Source organism: Nannospalax galili, unplaced genomic scaffold (assembly GCF_000622305.1).
Source record: "Nannospalax galili isolate Female #2095 unplaced genomic scaffold, S.galili_v1.0 scaffold54, whole genome shotgun sequence".
NCBI lineage: Eukaryota > Metazoa > Chordata > Mammalia > Rodentia > Spalacidae > Nannospalax > Nannospalax galili.
Genome location: NW_008341028.1, coordinates 15,121,059 through 15,138,249, shown reverse-complemented (window position 1 = coordinate 15,138,249; position 17,191 = coordinate 15,121,059). Strand labels below are relative to the sequence as shown.

At 49.4% G+C, this 17,191-nt stretch overlaps 2 protein-coding genes across 10 annotated transcripts in view; both read left to right on the top strand.

The window, feature by feature from the left end:
* The window catches only part of Scamp2 (secretory carrier membrane protein 2), a 39,091-nt gene extending 31,515 nt beyond the window's left edge, over window positions 1-7,576 (top strand). The window contains exons 8-9 of the mRNA XM_008836511.3: window positions 5,775-5,898; window positions 6,075-7,576. Of these exons, the coding sequence (XP_008834733.1) occupies window positions 5,775-5,898; window positions 6,075-6,209 (259 nt within the window). The 3' untranslated portion in view covers window positions 6,210-7,576. The remainder of the gene's footprint in view (window positions 1-5,774; window positions 5,899-6,074) is intronic.
* Window positions 7,577-8,671: 1,095 nt separating this feature from the next.
* Ulk3 (unc-51 like kinase 3) lies at window positions 8,672-15,396 on the top strand. 9 transcript variants are annotated; one of them, XR_003850039.1, is made up of 17 exons: window positions 8,672-8,897; window positions 9,298-9,351; window positions 9,501-9,641; window positions 9,725-9,845; window positions 10,325-10,429; window positions 11,142-11,285; window positions 11,480-11,562; window positions 12,268-12,423; window positions 12,582-12,687; window positions 12,923-12,963; window positions 13,186-13,288; window positions 13,424-13,488; window positions 13,575-13,649; window positions 13,724-13,764; window positions 14,110-14,157; window positions 14,289-14,355; window positions 14,445-15,396. XR_003850039.1 is itself a non-coding variant. In XM_029565090.1 (17 exons), the coding sequence occupies exons 1-17, from the start codon at window positions 8,796-8,798 to the stop codon at window positions 14,459-14,461; spliced, it is 1,470 nt and encodes a 489-aa protein (XP_029420950.1). In that variant the 5' UTR covers window positions 8,672-8,795; the 3' UTR covers window positions 14,462-15,396. The 9 variants fall into 9 exon arrangements, 8 of the variants coding, with proteins under 8 accessions (XP_029420950.1, XP_029420949.1, XP_029420951.1 ...); XM_029565090.1 differs by having other exon boundaries at window positions 13,575-13,653; window positions 13,727-13,764; XM_029565089.1 differs by having other exon boundaries at window positions 13,575-13,653.
* Window positions 15,397-17,191: the final 1,795 nt, after the last annotated feature.

Below are 17,191 nucleotides of genomic sequence, written 5' to 3'. Positions count from 1 at the left end.
TATATATCTCAGAATAAATATGACTAAAGACATTAAAGACCTCTACAATGAAAATTTTAAATCTTTAAAGAATGAGATTCAGGAAGACATCAGAAGATGGAACTGCCTCTCAAGCTCATGGATTGGAAGAATTAATATTATGAAAAGGACTATCCTACCAAAAGCCATTTATAGATTCAATGCAATGCCAATCAAAATCCCTATTGATATTTTTCACAGATTTGGAAAAAACCATCCTAAGATTCATATGGAAGCACAAAAGACCTCAGATAGCCAAAACAACCCTGAGCACTAAGAGCAATGCCGGGGGGATAACTATACCAGCTTTTAAGCTGTATTACAGAGCTATAGCCATAAAAACAACATGGTACTGACACAAAAATAGACCCATAGATCAATGGAACAAAATTGAAGACCCAAATATGAGTAAATGCAATTTCAGCCACCTGATATTTGACAAAGGGGCCAAGAATATTCACTGGAGGAAAGACAGCATGTTCAGCAAATGGTGCTGGCAAAAGTGGATCTCCACCTGTAGAAGAATGAAACTAAACCCCTGTCTTTCACCCTGCATAAAAGTCCATTCCAAACGGATCAAAGACCTCAATGTAAAGCCTGAAACTCTAAAACTGTTAGAAGAAAACATTGGAAAAAACCTATAAGATATAGGTGTAGGAAAGGATTTTCTAAACCGGACATCAATTCCTCAGGAGACAAAGGCAAGAATTAACAAATGGGACCTCATTAAACTAAAAAGCTGTACATCAAAGGAGGCAACCAGGGAAGTGAACAGAAAACCCACAGAATGGGAGAAAATCTTCACCAGTGACACATCTGACAGAGGTTTAATATCCAGAATATATAACGAACTCAAAAAACAGAGAACCAAGACAAGAAGTAACCCAATTAATAGATGGGTTAAGGAGCTGAACAGAGAGTTCTCAAAAGAAGTAGTAAAGATGGCTATGAAACATCTTAAAAGATGTTCAATATCACTAATAATTAGGGAAATGTAAATTAAAACCACTTTAAGATTTCATCTTACCCCATCTTACTCCTTGGCATGTACCCAAAGAACTCATCCTATTGCAGAGACACTTGTACATCCATGTTTGTTCCTGCTCTTTTCACAATAACTAAGAGATGGAAGCAACCTCCATGTCCCTCAATTGACGACTCATCCATGAAAATGTGGTTCATTTATACAATGGAGTTTTACTCAGCAGTAAAGAAAGATGAAATCATGAAATTTGCAGGTAAATGGATGGAACTAGAAGCTGTTATACTAAGTGAAGTAATACAGACTCAGAAAAAAAATCGACATGTGTTCTCCCTCATATGTGGTTCCTAGAACCAAATGCTGATAAGTGAGTGTATATCCAGACATAACTACAGGAACCAGGATAATGGAAAGGAAATGGAGGTAAAGGAAAAGAAAGAACCCGAAAGAAAAGAACAATAGGAAACACTAGGAAAATAGTTTAAGGGAGGGGGGAGGGAAGGGTATACAAGGAACCTAGGGGATAAAGGGAAAGAAAGAGCTCAAGAGAGGTAAGACCATAGGAGAAGGGTATTATTAAGGGAGAAGGGGAAAATGGGGGCACCTTAAGTGGGGAAACCATGATGGAGGGGTGAGACAATGAGAGATAAATAATGCCTATCTAGTTTTGAAAACCCGAGGGAACCATATTACTCCAACAACCTATTGACAAATTATATATAGCAGATCAAGAAATATATGCCTAGGTAAGGTTTATCTGAGAACAATTGGTCTTTTCCCAAGATTTATCTTCATGACATATAGTAATTAAAAGTACCAGACTGGTGGAACTAACCTTCTTGGATGTTTAACAGACATACATTGAAGCCTATTAATAATTTGGTCAGAGGGACATAAAGGACAGTTTTTGCTCCTTGCCCTCCTAGGTCGACTAGTTCCAGGGGACTATGAGCATCTCTCAAAATGTCCTGTAATTGTGGTGGGTCACCTGTCCTCTTGATCAAGGAGGCAGAGGAGACCCCCACCAGATGGACTTGAACCAGTGTCCTGCCTACAAAGAGGAGGGTCAACACAGAAGAATAATTTCCTCCATGCTTCCAAGCGAAGCCAACCATGGTCAAGCAGGACCTTTTATCTTCACATAGGCAGAACTGGTAAAAGAAAGGAGCCAGGGGCTCCTCCCAAGCCCATGTGACCCCTGAGGAACAGATCCTCAAATGACCTCAAGAGTAAAAATAAATTAGTTTGTCTGGGCCAACTGTATGACCTTAAACACCCAAAAGAAAGTCTAACCAAAGATTAAAGGGGCTAATATAATTTCTTAAGAGTCCATATGCATAGCTAAAGGCTACACAACAAGCAACAATACCAGAGAGGAGATTCCTTCTTTTGAGATGTTGGCCAGAGTGGCCCAAGGGACTCCCAGATAGTAACCCACCATAGAACTAGGAAAATGAACAGCAGACCCCAATCTTATCTAAAGGAATATTGACAACTGATTGCTGCTAGATAAGGAACAGCTGACCTTCCTAAAACAAAGCCCTCTAGATAGGCTGACTAGATTCACCAGAAGGGCAAGTAGTGGGGAATGGCTGGGGGTGCCAACGAAACAGAGGACAGTAGCAGGGATATCAGAGTGTAAGGGCTCTAGTGGGGGGGGGGCTATGGGAGGGTGCCATCTGGGAAGTGGGTGTGTAGTTGAATATGGTGGTTTGGGATGTTCTGTGATTTACACACACAAACTTTTTTAAATGTATTATTTTTGAGGAGGAAGCATGGAAATTTACATCGTGTTAATTAGTAGAGGTGATAAACATTATCATTGAAATCTACTGATGACTTTACAGACATACACAGGCGCCTAGGATCCAAGTGCAACCGATTATGACTAGTAATAGATACATACAGATGTGTGTGCCAATATCTCAGTGTTAGTAGCAAACCCGATGAGTCTGCAAGGAACAATATATTCTAAAATGAAATAGAGATCTTTTTTAAAGGTTAAAAACTCCATTTTATGTCTTACAGGGCTTTTATTGAGTTCAGTATTGTGTAACTATTAATTCATCTGAACCTAGAAACTTGCAGCCAATTGTGAAAGAGATGTACTCTTGCTCTGGAGTGTGTTACTGAATATGTTAAAGCTGCAGTGAAATGGTTCTTCTAATCATGTAGTTCTTAAAAATTTTTTTAAAAGATAAAAAATAAAACATTAAAAAAAAAAATCTTGGATGGCTCAGTAGTTGAGAGGGCTGGCTTCTCTTACAGAGGACCCAGATTCAGTTTCTAGCATTCACATGGTGGCTAACAACTATTCTTAACTCCAGTTCCAGAGGATTCAGTGCCCTCTTCTAGCCTCCGTAGGTGTTGCATGACATGGATGGACTTAAATGCAGGCAAAACATATGCATTTTAAAAAAAAATTTTTATGTATATGAGTGTATTGCCTGCATGTAGGTAGGTGCACCTGTGCCCTGCAGTGCCCTCGGAGATCAGAAGAGAGCATGGGATTTCCTGGAACTGGAGTTACTGGCACCATGTGGGTGCTGGGAATTGAACCCAGGTCCTCTACAAGAGCAGCCAGTGCTCTTAACCACTGAGCCATCTCTCCAGTCCCCAAATAAAACAAAAAATATATATAATTAGCCAGGAGAGCACTTGGGAGGTAGAGGAAGGCGGATCTCTGTGAGTTCAAGGCCAGCCTGGTCTACATAGTTCCAGGACAGCTGGGGCTACAGGGAGACCCTGCTTCAAAAAGACAAAAAAAAAAAAAAATGTGTGTGTGTGTGTGTGTGTGTGTGTGTGAGCAAAAAATATCCCAAAATGAGTGAGAGGAGGGGTAAGCGGAGGGCATGCTATGGTTTATAGCTGCTGTTTGCACTGAGGATGGGGCTCTGAGGTTTGAGCTGTGTCCTGGCCCTGCCCTCACTGCCTTGCTTTGGTACAGCTGGATGTGCTCTGCTGTTCCTGCCTGCTCTTGCCTTTCCATAGCCCTTTTGTGACCATTTTCTTTTCCTTTAATTTTATTTTGGTGGGTGCACATGCATGTTTATATTCATGTAGGCACACATGCATACACCTTGTGGAGGCCAGAGGTCACCCTCAGATGTAGTTCTTCCTCAGTACCATCCACCTTGGTTTTTTGTTTAATTTCTACATTGTGTGTGTGTGTGTGTTGTGTGTGTGTGGAGGTCAGAGGACAACTTGGAAGAGTTCTTTCCATCTACCATGTGGGTTCTCGGGATTGAACTCAGGTGGTCAGTTTTGGCAGTGAGCACCTTATGAGTCGTCTTGCTGTCCCTTTGTTTTTCTTGTGTTGCTTTTGGTGTCATATTTAGGCAATTACATGAAAGTTGCTCGTGTTTTTCTTCTCAGAGTTGTGTATAATCTCAGGGTTTTTTAAGTATTTTATTTAGTATTTTTATGTGTATGAGCGTATTGCCTGCATGTATGCAAGTGCACCCATGTTGTGCAATGCTGCGGAGGTCAGAAGAGGGCTTCGGATTCCCCTGGAACTGGAGTTAAGGACAGTTTGTAGCCTCCCGGGTCCTCTGTAAGAGCAGTCAGTGCTCTTAACCACTGGCTTAATCTTAATCTTAATCTCTCCAGCCCCTCCTCTTTGGTTTTAGGGTCCTTGTCAGAAAATTAATTGATCCTAGGTAGATGAGTTTATTTCTGGTCCCTGAAGCCTGTGACATAGGTGTATTGTTTTGATATATATGAACATCTTCATGCTAGTCCCATACTGTTTAGATTATTATGGCTTTGTAGTATTTCCTTAATTTTAAAACTAAAAAAAAATTTATTTGTTTTGGGGTTTTTTGGTCTTTTTGAGGCAGGGTCTCCCTGTGGCCCCAGCTAGCTTGGAACTCACTATAGAGAGCAGGCTGGCCTTGAACCCACAGCAATCCACCTGTCTCTGCCTCTCAAGCACTGGGATTAAAGGCATGTGCCACCACACCTGGCTTTTTGTTTTTTATGTATATGAGTGTTTTTTCTAGCATGTATGTAAGTGCATCTGTACATGCAATTCCTATGGAGGCCAGAAGAGGGTGTCAGATCCTTTCAAACTGGAGCTACAGGTGGTGGTTAGCCACCATGTGCAAGAACAACCAGTGTTCTTATCTGCTGAGCCATCTCTCCAGCCCCAATTTTTAAATTTTTAAAATTATGTATATCTGTGTATGGGTTTGTGCACATGAGTGCAATGTCCATGGAGACCAGAGGAGCACATTGGATCCTCGGGAACTGGAGTTACAGGCAGTTGTGAGCCTCATGGTTACTGCGAATTGAACTCAGGTTCTCTACAAGAGTAGTATGAGCTTAAAAATGCTTTTAACCAGCCGGGCATGGTGGCTCACGCCTTTAATCCCAGCACTTGGGAGGCAGAGGCAAGCTGATCTCTGTGAGTTCAAAGCCAGCCTGGTCTACATAGTGAGTTCCAGGACAGCTGGGGCTACAGGGAGACCCTGTCTCAAAAAGACAAAATACCCAGGCAGCAGCTGAACCTTTGGGCTTCTGATTGAAGGCAGCTGCCACATCTCCCTTCTAGACCTCACAAGTCCTGTTCCCTGTGTGACTGCATCTCTGAGGCCCCAGGAGAGGTCATGTTGGAGCAGTATGGGCCTCTCAGCCCTCACAGGCTGGCCTCTGACAGACCACAGTCACTGAACTCCAAGGCTTCCTGTCCTGCAGATAGTGACCCAGCACACAGTAACTTCTCCTAGGGATTTCTGAGCTATCTCTCACTTCACTCTTCTGGCATCTTTTATAGTGGTTGGCTGGCAGCCCTGTCTACCCTGAAGGAAGGGATCTCCTTAGCTGTGTCAATCATCATGATGGTAGTGGCAGGCTTCTTCACCCTCTGTGCCGGGCTCTCACTCTTTCTCCTGCAGCGGGTAAGTTGGGGTTAAACCAACAAAAAGCCTGCCTGGACCTGGATATTCCTCACTCCTGCAGTTAAGCCCTCGGAGGGTGTGCAGTCAAGCTGGGTTGAACTCCCAGGCCCCTTTGGGAGTATATCTGAATGGCTAGGATAGTTTTGGGCTCCTTTGACCCCAGCCTCTTTCCCTAGGTACACGCCTTCTACCGCCGGACAGGAGCCAGCTTCCAGCAGGCCCAAGAGGAGTTTTCCCAGGGCATCTTCAGCAACAGAACCTTCCGCAGTGCTGCCTCATCTGCTGCCCGAGGAACCTTCCAGGGGAATTAGTCCTCCTGACTCTCCTTCCCTCAGCCCCAGCCTCTTCTGTCACCTGCCTTCTGAGCTGTACTTTATGTGGGTGCCTTATGCAGTGGTTTTGCCCAGCACAGACCTGGCAGGCATCTTGTTGCATCCCCTGCTTCTTCCTCAGCAGCCAGCTTTCCCTTCTACTTGAAAGAGAGGGAGAAAGGTACAGGAACATTGTTTTTTTACACAAGAGAAGAGAAAAATTAACAAAGCTGTCTTTTCTTTTCTGGTGGTGGTTTGGTAGGATTTTGTCTGGAAGCGGTAGAATGAAAACTGCCTTCCTGCTAAACACACACTCACACACACACACACACGCACACATACACATAAAATTATTGGCCAGCCTGGGTTCATTGTACTAGGAATTTTATTTTCCACAGGTATCCTGGACTCCGCTTCTCCTAGAGCAGGCCATATATGTATTGGGGTTTATAGGCAGAGCCTGTGGTGTCCACAGTTATGCATTTTCCTGCACAGGCTTCAGTAAGCCTTCCAAGGGCTCTACTTAAGGCAGGCTGTGTTCTGGGTGGGTGGGCAACTGTTCTCCAGATAACCCTGAAGTAGTCTTCATGCTTCCAGAGCCTCTGGCCTAACTGTCCCAGCTCTCCTACACCTCATGCTCCTCACGAAAGATTCATGACCCTTTTATGACCTCTCTGTGCCTTCCTGGTGTGACAGCACCTTGTTCCCTCTGGGGCCTTCCCTAGCCCTTCTCTTCAGGCTTTCTGGATGTATAGTGGGGTTGGGTGGGACTTGGGGGTGGGAGGGGCAGAGGACAATGAATCAAGTTGTCCTGTCCAGCCTTTTGCCCAGTCTTTAGGAGGGTGGGTGTGACTGTCCAGGTGTGGCTCTGTTTGTTTTGGCTTCCTCTCCTGAGGGACAGCTGCCCTCTGCCTTAGTCTTACTCCTGCCCCATCATCAATATTTACCTATTACAAACTCTTGAGGAGAGTTGAAGAAATCAGTGCAGAACTATGTCCTGCAGGCAGGACCACTGAGCCATCTTTCTGAAGGTTCCTCCTGTACCCACAATAGAGTCTAAGTCCCTTTCTCCTTGCCCTGGGTGCTCCCCAGGTGTGTCACTGCAGTGATATCTCGGAGTTCACCATTGAAGCATGCACCCTGTGCTGTGGGGGGGCTTTGGGGCTCACCAAGCTGGCCAGCCTCATGTCTCTGGTAACTGGGGCACTCCTGAGGCAGCCCTTGGGCTGTCGGCCCATTGGGGCCTAGAGCCAATGAATGATGACAGCCACCAGGGTTTTGTAAACTTTCTGGTATTATTTTCTTCCATGTACAAATGTATATGTCTCAATTTTTGTGCTTAAATAAAAATAAGACGTTTTCTGATAGCACTGGTCTTGATGTCTCTAGTTGCCTTGGGAGGACTATGCTCATCAGGCTGGGGCAGATAACCAAGATAGGGCACTCCAGAGGCAGAGGCAGAGGCAGGTGGGTCTCTGAGTTCTAGGCCATCCAGGGTTACATAGGTTCTGTCTCAAAAACAAAGAGATGGCTCAGCAGTTAGAGCATTTGTTGCTTTTGTAGAGAACCTGGGTTTGGTTCCCAGCACCTATGGGTGGCTAACAACTGCTTAACTCCAGCATATATGCAGCAAAAATGCTTATACACATGAAATAAAAATAAATTTAAAATGAAAAAGATCTTCAGTGGTGGGCCTGTGACAAGCTGTCAAAGCCACTTACCTCCTGGAGTGAAAGGAGACCCTTCCAAAGGCATTTTTTTTTCTATTTTTATTTTTTGCTATTTTAAAAAGTATTTTTATTTATGTGCATGAGTGTATTGTCTGCATGTAGGTAGAGGTCAGAAGAGGGTGTTGGATCCCCTGGATCCGGAGTCATGGATGGTTGTTAGCAGCCATGTGAATGCTGGGAATCGAACCTGGGTCCTCTGCAAGAGCAGCTAGTGCTCTCAACCACTGAGCCATCTCTCCAGCCTTATATTTGGGTTTTTTGAGGTCTCAGTGTAGCTGCAGCAGGCCTGGAACTCAGTATGCAGACCAAGCTGGCCTTGATTTCAGAGAGATCCACCTGCCTCTGCCTCTCGAGTGCTGTAACTAACGGCGTGTGCCACCACGCCCGGCTTTCTGTTTTTAAATTTTGTGTTATATTTGTGTGCATGGACGCGCGTGTGGAGCTCAGAGGACAACTTGGGGGAGTCGTTCTCTCACTGCGAGGGTCCGCAGAATTTTCTGGTCCCGCTCTTCCATTTTTAGCTGGTCCTGGAGGGCAGGACGGGCCCCTCCTCCCGCCGCTCACGTGGGTGGTCTCTAGGATGCTGCCCGCACCTGGGTGAGGTTTCCCCGACGCGCGATCCATTGGCTTTGGCTCACCCGTTTGCCCAGTCTTGCCACTCCAGGGCAGAGGGTGTCAGGGACCCGTCCCTGGAGGGCGGCGGGGAGGAGCCTCGGAGGGGGCGGAGTCGACCCGCGCTTCCGGAAGGCGGCGCTGGGGCCCGGAGGAGTCCATCCCTGTCGCCCCTCGTGCGCCCTGCTACGCTCCGGCCCGAACCCGCACCCGGATCCAGGAAGCACCTGGCGGCGGGCGCGGGATGGCGGGGCCCGGCTGGGGTCCTCCGCGGCTGGACGGTTTCATCCTCACCGAGCGCCTAGGCAGTGGCACGTACGCCACGGTGTACAAGGCCTACGCCAAGGTGGGTTGTGGACGGGCTGACCCTCGGGGCGTCCCGGCGCCGGGCACCTGCCCCTGTGCCCGCCAACGCGGAGCCAGCGGGGCAGCAGGCCGGGCAGGGCGGGAGGGGAGCGGCCGGGTGAGAGCAGGGAGGCCACCCCGCCTGGCGATCGGAGGAGGCTGGAGCTGACCGCTCCTCGAATCCAAAAAACAAACACGTGTACGTTTGGTCTGGAGGGGCGGGGGAAGACTTTAGATAACCTCGGTGTCAGTGGCCGAAGAACTGGCTCAAACCGGAAGTTGCCTTGGAGGCTGGGAAGAGTCTGGGAGCAAACTCCTGGAGGCAGGACCATTTAGAAGCTCTAGAACAGGGTGATATGCCCTTTCCGGCCACTTTCGAATGCACTGCTGTGGGTTCGTAGGGGATTGAACACCTGCTTGGTTCAATCTTGGGAAGCCAAGGTTCCAGAATCCAGGTAATTAAGGAGAAACTGGGAAGCTTGGAGGTCGGTGCGGGGTGGATAGACCCAGGCAGGAGGAACGTTGTAGAGGGACCCAGAGCCCCTCCAACCTGTCATGGGGCTGGCCCCTCAAGACAGAGGCCCCCAGATCTCCTGTCCCACAGAAGGACACTCGGGAGGTGGTAGCCATAAAGTGCGTTGTCAAGAAAAGTCTGAACAAGGCATCGGTGGAAAACCTCCTGACTGAGATTGAGATCCTCAAGGGTATACGGCACCCCCACATTGTGCAGCTGAAAGACTTCCAGGTTCGAGCCTGGGCGGGGCTCCCTCCAAACGAGGCTGGAGAAGGGACACTGCCTTCAGGCTGCCTCTTTACCTCTAACCACAGTGGGACGGTGAGAATATCTACCTCATCATGGAGTTCTGTGCAGGGGGTGACCTGTCTCGCTTCATCCATACCCGCAGGATTCTGCCTGAGAAGGTGACTCGTGTCTTCATGCAGCAGCTGGGTAAAAGCCTCTGACCCCAGCCTGACACCCCCGTTTTCTCTTCTCTTTTCCTTTGCTTTGAGGCTTCCTACTGCCTAATTTGAATTTTCAGGGCCCTTTTTTCCCCATGTTCATGTTCCTAGGATCAATGAGAGATCTGTGGGCATTCAGGCTTCCACATGTGGAACTTGATATAAGAACTTTGTAGAATCTTCCAGGGCCCAGTAGGTGGAACCCAAGGGCGACCTAAAAGGCTTGGCATCTCAGAAGGTTCCTGGGAAGGAAGGGAGTCTTGTGAAGGGTGCTAAGGCAGGCACTTGAGGTTGGGAAACTCTTAGCTTCCCAGCAGGCAGGAGCCTGGTGCATGTATGTAAAGCATTCTGTAGACCAGCCAGGCCAGATGTAGGGCTGTGCAGCTTAAAGAGAGCAGATGGAAGCCAGAGGAGGGGAGAGTCAGGCCAGAAACAGGTTCTGACATCTGCATGGGGACTGCTCCCCAGCTAGTGCCCTGCAGTTCCTTCATGAACGGAACATCTCTCACCTGGATCTGAAGCCACAGAACATTTTGCTGAGCTCTTTGGAGAAGCCCCACTTGAAATTAGCAGGTCTGAGTCTGGAACAGCAGGGTAATGTTTTAATGGGTATACAGTGGCCTCCATGCCTGGGCTCCTCAGCACCCTGGTTCTCAGAGGTCCCTCTGTTAAGTCATCAGTGAAGGATGGGAGATACGGGGCTGGCCCATCACCAGAAGGAAGCACCTTTTCTCAGGCTGCCCACATTCAAGTCCTGCAGTGTTTTAGGTGTAGTTAGGGATCATTCTGTGGTCAGAGTTGGGCCTCACTGTGGGTCCAGGTTTGAGGTTCAGTATAGAAACAGTGCCAATGTGTGACCAGCATCAGGGATCAGTCTGTGATCAGGGACGTGATTTAATCTGTCATCGAGATTGGGGCTCAATCTGGACAGCTGAGGAGAGTATGAGTGGTGGAAGGGTGGTTATAGCCTCAGATATTTGGACATGTATGGACTTGAGTTTGGAGACCAGAGAACATACCATAGCCTAGGCCTGGCAGGACAGTGAGGGGTGGGCCCTTTCTTTGCTGCTGCTGTTCTAAGGTAGGCTTCTTGGGAAGAAGAGGCTGTGTGCCGTGGGGAGGGTTTCTACCCCAGAGGGAGGTGTAGGATTGTTGCTGAAGGCTAATAATAGCATAGGGGAAGGAGCAGAAGTAGTTCTAGTGAGTCCAAAGTGGGGAGGAGCTCAGCCTGGAGCCTGGGAAGCAGCTGAGATTTGAAACCTGCTGTCTGGCCTCTTGCCTGCAGACTTTGGCTTTGCACAGCATATGTCCCCATGGGATGAGAAACACGTGCTTCGTGGCTCCCCACTCTACATGGCCCCTGAGATGGTGTGTCGGCGACAGTACGATGCCCGAGTAGACCTCTGGTCTGTGGGGGTCATCCTGTATGGTGAGATCTCGATTCACCTGTTCCCCACCCCAGCAGCTACTCTTGTCTTTGGGCAAGGCCTAAGGCCTCTCTTAGGTTCTCAGAACTGAGGGACTCAGGGCCCTGCTCTGAGAGGTTCTTGCCCCATTCCCAGGGTTGGGCCAGGCTAAGCTTAGCCCTGTCCCATCCTAATCTCTCCCTCCCTCTTTTCATAGAAGCCCTCTTCGGGCAGCCCCCCTTTGCCTCCAGATCATTCTCGGAACTAGAAGAGAAGATCCGCAGCAATCGGGTTATCGAGGTACGTCTGGCAAGGCCTTGGCATCCGCTGGGGATTGAGGGATTCAGGCTCAATGGCTTTACGTCCATTGGTCCAGACTGTAGTGGGGGCTCCAGTGGTGTGGGGCTTGCTCTGCAGTGGAAGCCAAGGATCTGGTTCATTCGTGGGGATCCAGGTCAGCCACAGCAGGCAATGAAGGGCCTGTGGGGAGAAGGCTACCACACAGCTAGGCCCAACTTTCCCAGGATCATAGTCTAGGGCTAGGAGTGAATTCCCACAGATGGTGCTGTACAACAGCTGTTGATAAGAGCCTAGGAAAGAATGCCTGACTCGCTACCTGCTCATCACCTGGACTTCCATGTTCCTCCCAGGTCTCAGATTACCCACATGTAAACATGTAAGTCTAGGGGCTGGAGAGATGGCTCAACAGTTAAGAGCACTGACTGCTCTTGCAGAGGACCCGGGTTCAATTCCCAGCACCCACATGGCGGCTACAAACTGTCCTTAACTACAGTTCCAAGGGAATTCCAAAGCCCTCTTCTGACCTCCATGGCATTGCACGACATGGGTGCACTCACATACATGCAGGCAATACACTCATATGCATAAAATAATAATAAAATTTAAAAAAACATGTAACTCTAGGGGTTCCTGACAGGTCCTGGGCTTGGAACCCAGTGTTCCATGGAGCCCAATGTGCTCTATCCTTGCCCTACATCACCACAGCTTCCCCTTCGGCCCCCTCTCTCCCGAGACTGCCGTGACCTGCTGCAGCGGCTCCTGGAGAGGGACCCCAGCCAGCGAATCTCCTTCCAGGACTTCTTTGCCCACCCTTGGGTGGACCTGGAGCACATGCCAAATGGGGAGAGCCTGGCAAGAGCAGTGAGTAGACAAGGGAGATTACAGAGGTCTCATTTGCTCACTCTGGTGGCAAACAGTGACTGGCCCGCAGAAACAGAGCAGCAGGGCTCAGGAGCACTGGTCCTGGTTGGTGTGGTGTTAGGGAGGTAGATTTCACTGCTGCTCCTCCCATCCCCCAGACGGCCCTGGTGGTACAGGCTGTGAAAAAGGACCAGGAAGGGGATGCAGCTGCAGCTCTATCACTCTACTGCAAGGCTCTGGACTTCTTTGTGCCTGCCCTGCACTGTGAGTCCCAGGCTATGCCTGTACCTCTGAGTTCAGAAGGGGCAGGATGGAGTTGGCGGGGGGGGGCGGGACAGCTCTAACTACAGTGATGGAGTCCAGAGGTTTCCCATGCAGAGTCTTAAGGGAGACAAGGCAGAAGATAAACCTAGAAATTGGTGTTTGAGGATTGCAGAGGGCTTGCTGTGGGATAGGGGTTCCCCCACAGACTCCTTATATGAACCCCCACCTTCCACAGATGAAGTGGATGCCCAGCGGAAGGAGGTGATTAAAGGAAAGGTGGGTGATCTACCAAGGAGGAAATGATTGGACATTAGGGGAGAGGATCCAGAGATCGAACTTCTTTTCCCATAGCATAGGGCTGGGTAGGGGGATCAGGCCGGCTTTGTTTGACCCTCACCTGGCTAGAACAGGAGACAGTCACTGAATACCCAGAAGGATAACTTGGCGATCGGTCCTGGATTGGGGGATAGTCCTCCTCAGCCCTTCATCCTGCTACAGGTGGGGCAGTACGTGTCCCGGGCTGAGGAACTTAAAGCCATCGTCTCCTCCTCCAGTCAGACCCTGCTGAGGCAGGGGACCTCTACTCGAGACCTGCTGAGAGGTAGGCTCCAGTCCCCAGCCCACTCAGTAGGCCCTGGCAATCCTCCTCCAGCTTGACAGGCAGACTGTGGTGGGCTTCCTGTGTAAAAAACAGCAGGGTTGCCCCCCTCACTGTGAACTTTTACCCTCACCTCAGAGATGGCCCGAGACAAGCCACGTCTCCTAGCTGCCCTGGAAGTGGCCTCAGCTGCCATGGCCAAGGTTTGTGCTCAAAGGGAAGGGGCAAGGTAGGAAAGGGAGGAAAACGAGGCACAACATGGAGTGACATGTTGCCCATATCGCTGTAGGAGGAGGAAGGTGGCAAGGAGCAGGAGGCCCTGGACCTTTACCAGCACAGCCTAGGGGAGCTGCTATTGTTGCTGGCAGGTGAGGCCCAAACATCACCCCTGCCTGGCCCCTGGTTACCTTGCTCTCACTATCTGCCCTCTCTTTACAGCAGAGGCCCCAGGCCGGAGGCGGGAGCTGCTTCACACTGAGGTACCCAGTAGGGTTGGGAGGCTGGGCTTCTTTCTCCTCTGCATTTACTCAGCTCATGCCTATGGGGTCTCTTTAGGTTATATATAGAATTCCCCTGCCTTTGAGTGGCCCAAGACTGAGGCCAGTCCTTACTTAGTCTTGCTAAGTCACAGTGGCCCAAGATTGCAGTGCTTGGATCAACCAAAAGTCTAACAGGCTGCCACAGCAGGGAAACTTACTGAAAGAGGAAGTAGACGGGGGATCAGAGACGAGACCTTTCAAATGAGGCAGAGGGTTCTAGAAAGCATCAGTGAGAGGAGCTCCATTTGAAGCCCCCTCACTTCCAGGCATGTCTTTCCTTGGCAGGTTCAGAATTTCATGGCTCGAGCCGAATACCTGAAGGAACAGGTCAAGGTGGGCATGCATGGGCTCCAGTCTACAATGGGCGATGGGCTATAGGTTCCTCCTTGCTGTTCTTGTGTGGGCACTGTGGCTTCCAAGTCTAGCTGGCTACCTTACCCCTTGTCCTACTTTATGTCCCACAGATGAGGGAATCTCGCTGGGAAGCAGAGACTCTGGACAAAGAAGGGCTGTCGGAGTCTGTTCGTAGCTGTGAGTACTGTCCTGGGGTCTGACCACCCATAACAGGGTTATAGGTTCTGCCTCTTTTGCTGAAGACCTTTCCCTCTTATCCCCATTAGCTTGCACACTACAGTGAGCCCAGCAGGATGAGTGGATGGAGCAAGAGCTTCCTGGAGGGAAGCTGTGTTCTAGCCCAGGCTAACACCTGTACACTCCTGGGGACCTTCCTGGATGAATGCCTCCAAGATGCCCACATCCTAGTCCCTAGTGCTGGTGGCCTGTGCTGAGAGCACTGAACTCTGAGAGTGTCTTTAAGAAGACTGTTACTGGGTAACTGCTGGGCTAAGCCTGTTGACTTCAGAACATGGAGCTGCTGGTTTGCGAAGAGGACAGCAGGCCTCTCCTGGGTCCACCCTTCCTGGGAGCCTTTATTCCATCTCGCCTCCCTTCTTGCACTAGAGTGAGGTACTCCAAGACCCCTCAGGGACCACCACTCTACAGTATGCACTCAGCCCCAAAGAACTTTCCAGGCTTCTTGGGAGCTCACACTGGCACCCTTTTCAGTACTCTAAGACAATCCTTCAAGCATGAAATTCATGTCCTTTGCTGGGGTGGAACCACTGTGAGAATTCAAGACTTGGTCCTGCCTTGGCATGGCGGAATCCTCATCCCTCCTACTTCCAGTTCTCTTTGGGGAACATGCCACACTAGCCACAGAGCAGGCCCTGTACTAGAATTGGGGCTTGGCTGGGCCTGGGGCTCTCCTTCTCCCATGGAGTCACTGATACCTCCACAGCTCACAGGTCTTCGGAGAGCAGAGTTTGAGCTGAGAAGGCTGTACGCTTGAAGTTATTTGAGAATTTCTTTTTTTACTTTTCTTTTTTCCTATCGGTATCTTGTTTCAAACTCTTGTTTCATGGGCTGATTTTCAATAGATAACAGCAAGGGGGCTGCTTTGCCACACACAAACCCAACCTGAAGCCCCGAAGCCCGAAGCAGTGAGGCTGGCTTTCTCTCTCTCTCTCTCTCTCTCTCTCAGGCTGGCTCTCTCTCTCTCTCTCTCTCTCTCTCTCTCTCTCTCTCTCTCTCCTTTTTTTTGGTCTTTTTGAGACAGGGTCTCTGTGTAGCCCTAGCTGGCCTGGAACTCGCTATGTAGATCAGGCTAGCTTTGAACTCACAGAGATCTGCCTGCCTCTGCCTCCCAAATGCTGGGATTAAAGGCCTGCACCACAGTGTCTGGCTCTTTCTAATTGTCAGAGAATTTGGTGATTTCCAATCATTCTACCCATCACCACCTACTTAGGGCGAAGTGGACGGTCCTGAAGGAGGCTAGATGTAAAGAAAGCAACTCTTGTCTATGTAAAGAATGCAGTTCTTTATTAAATTATTTTCCATATCTGTGCATCTCCTCTTGCCTTGGTGTCCTGGCCCTGCCCAAAGGGCTGGGGTGAGGGGCCCAGGACATCTGGGGAACCTGACTAGGGTGGTCTTAGAGGGAAGTGATAGGTACATCTGCTGTTTGCCTTCAGTCCCTGAGGATCAAACAATTCCACTGACTGCTACCATTCCTGCTCACCCACCTAGGGGGCCAGTGTGTGTGTGTGGGGGTGGCAGGCCTGGGACCCCATCCAGGCCTTTTCCTTGTATACCTCAGCTCAGTGGCATGTGACAGTCTTAAAATGCCCCACCCTCTGCACCATACTATGCTGCAAGCTCCAACCCCAGCTGGGCTCCTGGGCCACCTTCCTTACTCTAGGCCAGTAACTGAGCTGTGAGCTGGACTGGGGAAAGGAGCATCTTTTAGGGTGTTTTGTCCTCTTACCTCATGGCCCCCAAAATAACCAGATTAGAGTCCTTTCCAGCAGCCTTGTGACTTTGTGATTATCCATCTGCTCATTGCCAGCTGCTGGCAGGAGGGAATCAACTCAGGGAACAAATTTCCCTGAAGCTCTTGGCCTGGCTGTTGGAGCATGGGGTTGTATCCCAGAGGGCAAAGAGTCCCTAAATTCCTGGCTCTGCTCCTTGGTCCCAGGTTAGGACTACATCAAACTTGCTTTCTCCTACGGTGAGGATGAGGAAGCAGCATACATGGGCCTGGTATATAGTAAGATGACAATGAAATGTTTTCAGATCTAGGGAAATAGACTAGATTATCTGGAAATGCAATAGGAGAGATGAGGGAAAGGAAGGAGGAAAATAAAGAGGACTGACTGGGAGGGAGTTGGGATAAGGAGGGATAGGTAGAAGCTCAATGCTGAGGAAAAAGGGTATCTTCTTTCTAGACCTTTGTTTACTGTAGCTGAGCTGGCTGGCTAACTGGGAAAAGGGAGGGATCTGACGGTTTACATATGCTATAGTGAATAGTGTGCCCACATTGGGGCTGGGGGTGGTACTGAATACAGGAAAAGCCTTGGAGACTGAGACTCCGGGAAAGGGCCCTCCGTTGACAAAAGCATTGGATTGATATCCTTCAGGTAGGTCCTGTTGCCAAGCCACCTGCGAAGGAGGGAGGCCACCCTGTCTAGGGGCTGGGGCAAGGGAGGAGGTGGGCTCTAGGAAGCTCTTCTAGTGGCACGGTCCTATAGAAATATAAAGATCTGTTATTCAAACAGTGTTTGTCAAGTGGCAGAAGTTGTCTCCACTTCTCTCTGTCAAACACTTTGCAAATGCCCACCACAGGGCAGATGTCTTCCAGCAATGGCCAGAAGCCCTACCCTGCCTTGTCCTCCCACCAAACAGGCCCTGGGCCTGGGCCTCCCAGTTTCCCAAGTGTTAGCCCTGGGAGGAGTAGATGAGGTGACCTAAGTGTCTCTGAACCCAGTCCCTCTACCTGTTTTTTTTTTCCTACTGGGGATACAGGAAGATA